This window comes from Myotis davidii, unplaced genomic scaffold (assembly GCF_000327345.1).
Source record: "Myotis davidii unplaced genomic scaffold, ASM32734v1 scaffold651, whole genome shotgun sequence".
NCBI classification, from domain to species: Eukaryota; Metazoa; Chordata; class Mammalia; order Chiroptera; family Vespertilionidae; genus Myotis; species Myotis davidii.
In genome coordinates this window covers 2230916-2240835 of record NW_006283994.1, presented here as the reverse complement: position 1 = coordinate 2240835, position 9920 = coordinate 2230916, and the positions used below count along the sequence as shown (strand labels likewise).

The window sequence follows — 9920 nt, the reverse complement described above, 5'->3', positions numbered from 1 at the left end:
TGGGAGCGGTCATAGCAAAGACCCAGGAGCTGATGCGGTGCCCGCTCATGCTGGCTCGGGCAGCCCCGCATTCGCGCTGGCGGGTGAGCAGACCCGGCTCCAGGCCGCTGTCCCCACAGGCCTGTGCTGAGAGCTGAGAGCGAGGCGGCCCCCTGCAGGCCTGGCACCGCTTGGGCCACTGCCTCGTGGGCCTGATTTTGGATCTTGCCTTCCAGGCACAAAAGCACAACCTGACCGTGAACCTGACCACCTTCCGGGTGTGGTGTTACGCCTGCGAGAAGGAGGTGTTCCCGGAGCAGCGGCTGGCGGCTCCCCCGCCGGCCACCTCACCCCGACTCTTTGAGCAGGTGAGGGGTGCCGTGGGTCCCGTTGGTAGGTTACACGCGTTGAGGGCGTGGCAGTGTGACCCGGGGGAGGCTGGGCGGCTGGACTTCCCCGGGGTCACATGGGCCCCCTCACCCCTCTTTCTCTCCTTCTGGGTCTTGAACACAGGACTCTCCGCTGCCCTCGCACCCTCTGAAAGCCGTCCCCATCGCCGTGGCTGACGAAGGGGAGTCCGAGTCAGAGGACGATGACCTGAAACCTCGAGGTAACAGCCTGAACAGGGTGCCTGTGGGCCGGGCTGGGCCGCCGCTCTGGTCAGGGTGCTCTGCCCGCACTGGGCATGGGCGGAGTGGCCCTCCTGCCCCGTCTCCCCATGTGGCCCCGGGAGGGCGGCCCTTCTGCACGGCCCGTGCCTGGGCTGTGTGGGCGGTGGGGGCCGGGTAGGGGCACAGTTGTCGCGCTTGATGCTCTCGGGTCATCATGGCTGGCGAGCAGGGACCACATTAACTTACTTGGCGGATCTCTGGGCGGAACACCAGCCCCGGGTCCTCCTCTGGCGGCCCTGGCGGCTCATCTCCGTGTGGATGTGAGGGTTCCTGGCGGGGCAGGTACTCACCTCCCTCCCCACACGTTTCCAGGCCTCACGGGCATGAAGAACCTGGGGAATTCCTGCTACATGAACGCTGCCCTGCAGGCCCTGTCCAACTGGTAGGTTGTCACCACCCCTGTGAGGGGGCAGGAGCTGTGCCCGGGACCCCGAAATAGCAGCAGCAGCCCCCACGCTGTGCTGCATGTGTCCACGGACGCCTGCACGTGGATACACATCAAAACCTCTAAAAACAAACACACACCCCTAAAAACACGCATGCACTTTGACCCTGTGATCCCGCTACCGAATTCAGGGAAAGGAGGTAGCAGATGTGGAGGGAGGGGTGTGGGTAGGACGCGCCTCACCCTGTGGTTTATCGGCAACAACTTAAAGGTTTGGGGAGTCTGGGAGGACGTGCCCCCCATCTTTGGAGCAGCTGTCTTCATGTGGGAGGGTTCAGGTCGATGATCGTTGTTTGCTGACCCATGTTTTCTAGTTTTTCTTTGGGGAATGTCTGCTTCTTGTGGGATGAAATAAGCTTAATAGCCTAAGGAGAGGGGTTAGGGGACATGTCTTCAGGCTCAGAAGTTTCCAGAGAGCGGGTGACGGGAGGGGCAGGTGCCGCTGCTCTCCCTCACACAGCCAGCCCTCCTCTGGGGGCTCCCTCACCCGGGAGAGGAAAGGGCTGCATGAATCTGCCAGGGCCGTGGAGTGAAGGGCCACAGGCCAGGGGCTTAGACAACGGCAAGCTACTCGCTCTCAGCACCAAGGCTGCACGTCCGGAACCAAGGGGTCGCAGGGCTGGCTTCTCCGCGGCCTCTGCTTGACTCGCCGAGAGGGCTCCTCCCCCCAGTGTGTGCTGCCTCCGGCTCCCTCTCAGGAGGGTGCCAGTCACCGGGTCAGGCCGGGCCCCATGACCTCGGTGTAACAGAATCACCTTTGTAAAGACCCTCCAAACAGCCACCTCTGAGCGCTGGGGGTGAGGACTGCAGCATAGAAATCTGGGGACAGTTCAGCCCACACCCGGCAGGATCCTTCTCCTCATCCGCCCAGGAGGCTCTCGCCTCTCTTCCTGCTCTTTCTCACCGCTGCCCCTTCTCCCTGCTTCTCTCCCTGACCCCGGGCCCAGCCCTCCGCTGACCCAGTTCTTCCTGGAGTGCGGCGGCCTGGTGCGCACGGACAAGAAGCCCGCCCTGTGCAAGAGTTACCAGAAGCTGGTGTCCGAGGTCTGGCACAGGAAACGGTGAGTGCCAGCCCGGACTTGGGCAGCTGTGTGGGGGCGGGATTTTCTCTCCGTCGCTGCTGGCAGGCCCATGAGGCGGAAATCATGGCCAGCTATTTTACACTCCGAGGAAGCGAGGTTCAGAGAGGTTGAACTCTCTTGCTCAAGGTCACAGCTTATGAGAGATGGAGCTAGAGTTTGAACCTGGTGCCGATCCAGCCGGCAGCCCCTTTTCAGATGTGTGTGCCCAAGCCCAGACGCCCATCGCAACCGCCTAGGTCTCAGCCACGACTGCACGTGGGAAGGCACCTCATCCGTGGCAGCTGGCGCTTTAGCTCCGTGTGAAATGAACTTAGAGGCCAGAAGCTTGGATTAGACCCGTTTCTCCAGGAAAAGTCAAAACCGGAAATAATTTAAAATGAGAGCATAGAAATATATTAAGTGTAGAAGCAGGTTACCAAGCAATATGATGCAAAAATAAAAAAAAAACAAAAAACAGAAAAAACCCACAAAGCAGTATGATGCAATACAATTCCAGGGTTGTAAGAAGCCAAGTTGGTTTAAGTATATATATTAAATATGATTTTGTATATATCTGTATTTTCACGGGGAAATCTAGAAATCTTGATGGTAGTTATCTCTGGGTGATCATGTTTCCTGGTTAGGCTTTCCTGAAATTTTAGATTTTTCTGTTTTTGTTACTCTTCAGTTACTGTTCACGTTCAATGTGATAGTAGCGTCAGGTGCACACGCGGTGCTCGGGCACTTATATGACGTACAGAGTGACTCCCTGACGTTTCCAGGCTGCCTGGCACCACACCAATTGTTACATCACTAGTGACCCAGTGCACGAAATCATGCGAGATCCAGACCCGTGGGACATTGCACAGGACCCGGGACCCCCCCCCAAGTCCACCGCCGTGGAACCCAGAGTCAAGTCCCCGCCCACCTGCACGCATCTTGCGGCGCACGCAGCCTCCTGGTGACCTGTCTTTGGTCGTTGCTGCGTTACAACCTCTGGGTTTTTATTATATAGATTTACTGTATCCCTGTGCTGTCCCAGGAGCCCTGTGCCTGGCGTAGCTATGACTTGATACTTTCCTTCTTTTTAAAAAATATATTTCATTGATTTCAGAGAGGAAGAGAGAGGGAGAGAGATAGAAACATCAGTGAGCGAGAGAATCATTGATTGGCTGCCTCCTGCATGTCCTCCACTGGGGACATGTGCAACCCGGGAATCGAACCTTGACCTCCTGGTTCATAGGTCGACGCTCAACCATTGAGCCACACTGGCCGGGCGACCTTTTCCTTCTTGACTGTGGAGATGTGTGAGCCTGCGGGGCTCCTGGCGGGTCACCGGCCCCCAAAGGCATGGCCCCCCACTGCTGGCCGCCTGTCGCCCCTCAGGGCCGGGAGGCCGGGCAGGCCACCTGCACTAATGGGTCTGGTTCTCCGGCAGCCCCAGCTACGTGGTTCCCACCAGCCTGTCCCACGGGATCAAGTTGGTCAACCCGATGTTCCGAGGCTACGCCCAGCAGGTAGGCATCTGCGCGCCCCGGGCACCAGGGCCCTTATCTACCGGGCCTGGCTTTGAAGCAGGTCCAGCGAGGAGAGCGCGGCAGAGGCCGGCGCTCTGGGTGGGTCCTCACCGCCCGAGCCTCCTAGCAGCCGGCTGCCGTTCTCCCCCCGCGGCCGATGGGGAGCCTGAGGCTCAGGGCCACGCACCGGCCTGGGTTCCATGGCTGGTAGGCGTGGAGGGAACTTGGGCGCAGGCGGTCTAGCTGCAGAGTCCGCCTCAGCCCTGCGTTCAAGCGGCACGAACCTCAGGCAAGGCCCATGTTTATTAAACAGTTGATTACACGCTTTGTGAATCTAAAGAACCCCTTCGAACCCGATACCTTCTGTTGCATAAAATCACGGGGCCAAGATGAAGCAGAAGGGCCCCGGCTGGTGTCGCTCAGTGGACAGAGCATTGGCCTGCGGACCGAAGGATCCCGGGTTCAATTCAGGGTTTCATGTTTCCTTTTTCTTTTTAATTTTTTTTTAAAAATTGATTACAAAGAGGAAGGGAGAGATAGGAACATCAATGATGAGGGAGAATCATTGATTGGCTGCCTCCTACAGACTCCCCACTAGGGATGGAGCCCGCAACCCAGGCATGTGTGTGACCAGGAATCGAACTGTGACCTCCTGGTTTATAGGTCGACACTCAGTCACTGAGCCATGCTGGCCGGGCTCATCACTGATGTTTCTTTTATTTTTTTTTAAATATAATTTTTTAAAAATATACATTTTTGTTGATTTCAGAGAGGGAGAGAGAGAGAGAAACATCAATGATGAGAATCATTGATCAGCTGCCTCCTGCACACCCCACTGGGGAGTGAGCCCACAGCCAGGCATGTGCCTTGACAGTAATCAAACCCGGGACTCCAGTCCGTAGTCCAGTGCTCTAGTCACTGAGCCAGCCAGACCAGCTGGGGCTCATCATTGGTGTTTCTATCTCTCTTCCTCTCTGAAATCAATAACAATATATTAGATAATAATAAAAAAGACGAAGTAGGGTGCAGCCACATATATACCTCAGCCCTGAGCCGGTGGGGGTCCAGGTCCCGGTCCCACAGCTGGGCTCTCACTGCTGGGTTTGTCGGTGGAGCTGGACGTGTCTGGGCTGCTGTTCCTGCTGCCGGAACAAGGGGGCCAGAAGCAGCAGCGGGCAGTGAGGGGGGCCTTCAGACCCCCGCCTGCCGCTCATCCCTCCCAGGGCGTGGGCTGCTGGGCCGTCCTCTCCTCACGCCCTCAGTTGTGCGAACGCCAGGCTCCTGACTGGGAAGCCCAGCGCTGCCTGAGCACCACCCTTCCTGGAGAGAATGAATACACAGCGGTCAGAACCCAGCACCAGGACCTGCTAGGTGTCACCCCGGCCACAGAGGCACAGCCTGCGTAGCCCCAGAGCTCCCTTAGGGGCCCTGCCTCACCCCCATGGAGCAGGTGAGGCGCCGAGGCTCAGGGGGGCCCTGCAGCTCGCCAGGCCCCACAGCACGGAGCGGCAGGGGGGGCAGGACTCGCCGGGCCGTCCCCTCCCTCGGCGCCTCCGGCTCTCAGTGGGGACCCGGTGGAGCAGGCCGCTCGGCTGCTGCCTGGCACCCGCCGGAGCCGGGACAGTTCTGCGTCTGAAGTGTAGCCGCACGGAGGGCTCTCGGGGGGGATGGGAGGGGCGCAGACGGGGTGCTGCCACGCTCCCCGCTCCCGTGGCTCCAGATGTTGGCACAGAGCGCGTCTGTTAAAAGGCAGGACAGTAGGTGGCGTGTGGAGGGCTGGCTTCTTAACCTTCCAGTGCCCCTGACACAGGACTCGTCTCCTCCCTCCCTAAGCGAGACAAGGTGGTGTTCGCGTCTCTGATCTTGAGTTTGGCACTTGGACCAAGGAAAGCCTCGTCCAGCCCTCCCTTCCCTGCTGGAGCCCAGAGAATGAGGCCCCTCCCAGGTCCCACGTGGGGCTTTGGGTGCTCAGCTGGGTCTGGCCACCTCGTGGTGCCCACCTGTATGCTCAGGAGTTGGGGGGAGGGGGGCTGCGAGGGACAGAACCGGACTCTGAACCCAGGAGCCCAGCCTGGCACCAAGTGCCCCCTCCCCGATCCGCCCTGAGACCTATTAAAGCACCTCTGTGCACGCTGCTCAGCAGGGCTCAGGGCTCAGGGCTCAGGGCTCAGGGCCAGGCTGTGCCAGGGGCCTTGCTGCCCTGGCTTCCCGCTGGGCTGGCCACAGGATAGAAGCGTCAATGCTGTGATTTGAGACCTGAAGTGACAACTTAGTCCCAGTCTTGCCTGGGTCTGCGTCTGCAGGAGGTAGATCCTGTCCTCCTGCCGCTGGGAGGCGGGGCCTCGCAGGGAAGGCGGGGCCAGGGCAGGACTGGGAGAGCAGGGAGGCGGGGCCTCGCAGGGAGGCGGGGCCGGGGCAGGACTGGGAGAGCAGGGAGGGCGGGGCCAGGGCAGGACTGGGAGAGCAGGGAAGGTGGGGCCTCGCAGGGAAGGCGGGGCCTCGCAGGGAAGGCGGGGCAGGACTGGCAGAGCAGGGAAGGCGGGGCTTTGCAGGGAGGCGGGTCCCGGGCAGGACTGGGAGAGCAGGGCCACCAGAGGCCTGGCCTGCGGGTGGTGGTGCTCCCTGCAGAACTCAGCTGGGCCCTCGTGTGTCCCTGTCACCTTCCTTCTTCCATGGGCTCCCCACCTGCCCAGGTGTCCCCTCCTTTAAGGAGCAAGGTGACCCCACTGGCTAAACATGACACCTGTGCTCCCCAGCTGAGTGGAAAGCAGAGTGACAGGTGAAGAGCAGCGGCTGGATCTGGGCTCTGCCACCTGACAGCTGCTGCGTGACCCGGAAGCCTGCGCTCCCAGCCCCCGTGTGCTCAGCAGAGGGGGGTGAGGACGGTGGGACCGGCCGCTGAGGGGCCATCAGTGCGTCTGCCCGAGCGCAGCGGGACGGGCCAGAGGAGGCGCCCGGCGGCCTCATCAGAAGCAGCAGGCGCTGTGGCAGGTCCCCCACCGGGAGAGCCCTGGTGACACGGCCCCTGGTTCCAGGACACCCAGGAGTTCCTGCGCTGCCTGATGGACCAGCTGCACGAGGAGCTCAAGGAGCCGGTGGTGGCGGTGGCCGCGGCCCTGACAGAGGCCCGGGACTCGGACCTGAGTGACTCCGATGAGAAGAGGGAGGGCGACCGGAGCCCGTCAGAGGACGAGTTCCTGTCCTGTGACTCCAGCAGCGACAGGGGCGAGGGTGGGAGGCGGGCCGCGCCATCTCGGAGAAGGAGCGGATGAAAGACCGCAAGTTCTCCTGGGGCCAGCAGCGCACGAGCTCAGAGCAGGTGGACGAGGACGCGGACGTGGACACCGCCCTGGCCGCCCTTGATCCCCAGCCCCCAGAGGCTCCGCCCTCATCGCCACGGTCCGCCAGCCCCTGCCGGACACCAGGTACCAGCCGGCCGCTCAGGAAACCACACCGTTTGTCCAGCACCTACTGTGTACCAAGCACCTACTGTGCACTAAGCACTGCCATACTCGGTGTCCCTACCACCCTGGGGGCGTTTTCTGTCACAAGACCCAACTTCTGGGTGAGAAATGGGCTAAATAATAGGTCCAGACTCATTTAGCTGATAAAGCTGGCAGGGAATTCAGAGACTGCCCTGCAGCCCTGCGAACGTCACGTGGGTGGGCACAGATGGGGGACCCACGGCGGGTTCAGGCCTCAGCACGGTCCCCTCTCTGCCCACAGAGCCTGACAACGAGGCCCACATGCGCAGCGTGTCCCGGCCCTGCAGCCCCGTCCACCACCACCACGAGGGCCACACCAAGCTGGCCAGCAGCCCTCCTCGGGCGAGCCCCGTGAGGATGGGGCCGGCCTACGTGCTCAAGAAAGGTGTGGAGGGCTGGCAGGAGGGTGGACAGCGGGGCTGGGAGTGGAGTCCTGCCTGTGGCCGGTGGGTTCGAGCCTTCCTTGCTGGGCTGGGCTGCGACTCTGAACCCCCAACCACCACTGGGACATGAGTGGGAGAGCCCCATCGTATAGACCATGGCCAGGCGCCAGGAGTGGAGTGCCGACCTAGTCACGTGACGCAGAGATTTGACCCCACGTCCTGGCCAAGCAAGCCCGAGCCCGGTCCTGGCCCCAGGCAGACCCAGGATTGGCTCTCGCTCCCTCTGTGCCCGCAGCCCAGGGGCCGAGCACGGGCAGCCGGCGGCGGAAGGAGCAGCGCTACCGCAGCGTCATCTCCGACATCTTCGACGGCTCCATCCTCAGCCTCGTGCAGTGTCTCACCTGTGACCGGGTGAGTGCCCTGCGCTGGGGCTGGGGTGAGGAGCGTGTTCTCCGCCTGAGGCCCCTGCCTTTCTCGAGGGGCAGGGCCCTGGGGGCAGGGTGCCCAGGCCCAGGGGTTGGGGAGCAGGCCCTCTGCCTCCCACCTGCCAGCCGGTGGCTGGGACTCGGGTGCAGACCCTGGTTGGTCTGAGTGGGGTGGGATTCTGGAAGGTGGAGACCCAGGCTGACCTTTGACTCCACAGGTGTCCACGACGGTGGAGACATTCCAGGACCTGTCCCTGCCCATCCCGGGCAAGGAGGACCTGGCCAAGCTGCACTCGGCCATCTACCAGAACGTGCCGGCCAAGCCGGGCTCCTGCGGGGATGGCTACGCCGCCCAGGGCTGGCTGGCCTTCATCATGGAGTACATCCGACGGTAAGCCCCCGCTGCCCTCCGAGACGCGAGACCGCCCCAGCCCTGCCTTCCTGGGATGCCCAGCCTGGGAGGCGACGGACCTTAAACAGCAAAGCACAGGCGTTTATAGGGACGGGGCGGGGCGGGGGGGGTCCGGAAGGGAGCTGGAGGCTGAAGGATGTGTGGGAGTTAGCTAAGTGGGGGGTGTCCCTGTCCACGCCGGGATGGCCCTGGGATTGGAAGGCAGGTGAGGACAGGAGTGACCAGGCGGCAGCTAGAAAGGAGGCCCGCGGTGGGAGGGCAGTGCGGCGTTCCCTGACCATGCCTGCCCTCCCTGCCCCAGGACGGCCAGCGGGCCAGGGCCCCTCAGATGAGGGAGCGAGGCTCAGGGCGAGATGAGGCCACTCTCCCAGGACACTGAGCTGCTGGCTGGTGGTCCCAGGTGCCTGGCTCCACCCACTGGGCCAAGATGCCTCAGCCCACAGGTCCCCGGCTCTTACCCTTGCTCAGGCCCTGGTCGCACCCACCACCCCTCTTCTGTCCCCATAGGTTTGTGGTATCCTGTACCCCCAGCTGGTTCTGGGGGCCGGTCATCACCCTGGAAGACTGCCTCGCTGCCTTCTTCGCTGCGGATGAGCTGAAGGGTGAGTGGCCGGGCTGGCTTGGGCGGGGCAGCTGGGGCAGCGTCCGGTTGGAGGTTTCTGGGACTTGCCTGTCAGCTTCCCACCCCTGCCCGCCGGGCTGGGCTGGGGGCTCCATGTCCTCCCCGTCCACCACCTGGCAGCTCTCAGGGGCCCGCCTGTTTTTCTCTCCTATTAATCTGGCGGTAAAGACCGCGCTTTCGTCCTGCACGTCCTTGACCATTGCGGTGCGTGAACATGGTTTTCGCAAGTCTGTCAGCTGTTAGTGTTTCCTATTTTGAAGTTTTCCGTTTCTGTCCTTTTCCTGTTTTCCTGTTGAGTGCGGCCTGGACTTCCAGGGCGTGTTGAGCAGGAGGGGTGAGATGGGCGCCCTTGTCGTAGTCCTGCTTGTAGAGGAAGCTTCCAGCTTTCCACCGTGGAGTCTGATGGTAGCTGTGGCCTTGTCATACGTGGCCTTTCTCCCTTGAGGTTGTGTTCCTTCTGTGCCCAGTTTGCTGAAATCCGTGTTCATGGAAAGATGGGCATGGAAATCTGTCAGGTGGCGTTTCTGTACCCACCGAGAGGGTCCCGTGAAGTGTGCCCTTCACCCTATAAGACATGTGCCGGCTGGTGCACTCCTGCCTCTCACTGCCCTCCTGTGTTGTGTTCTCCTGTCCTAGGTGACAACATGTACAGCTGTGAGCGGTGCAAAAAGTAAGTGTGTGCGTCCGGGGCTTCTCCCCGTTCCCCGTCTCCACCCTCTGCGGTCAGTACCGCTCCACACACATCCCCCGGGTTCCCCAGGAGGTTCCATCCTGACCTCGCAGAGGTGAAGGGGTGGGGGGTGGGGGGTGCTTGTCTGGGCCCCCAGCCGCCCCTCAGGGCCGTCACCGCCTGTCGCCTGCTCTCCTCCCAGGCTGCGCAACGGGGTCAAGTACTGCAAGGTGCTGCGGCTGCCCGAGGG

The 9920-nt window shown here is 61.8% G+C and overlaps 1 protein-coding gene across 1 annotated transcript in view; it reads left to right on the top strand.

Moving 5' to 3' along the window:
• The window catches only part of USP20 (ubiquitin specific peptidase 20), a 23015-nt gene that overhangs the window by 5257 nt on the left and 7838 nt on the right, over nucleotides 1-9920 (top strand). The window contains 13 exon segments of the mRNA XM_006754196.2: nucleotides 216-347; nucleotides 493-589; nucleotides 963-1032; nucleotides 2043-2156; nucleotides 3595-3673; nucleotides 6709-6907; nucleotides 6910-7098; nucleotides 7400-7543; nucleotides 7837-7952; nucleotides 8185-8357; nucleotides 8886-8980; nucleotides 9637-9670; nucleotides 9873-9918. Coding sequence (XP_006754259.2) covers nucleotides 216-347; nucleotides 493-589; nucleotides 963-1032; nucleotides 2043-2156; nucleotides 3595-3673; nucleotides 6709-6907; nucleotides 6910-7098; nucleotides 7400-7543; nucleotides 7837-7952; nucleotides 8185-8357; nucleotides 8886-8980; nucleotides 9637-9670; nucleotides 9873-9918 — 1488 coding nt within the window.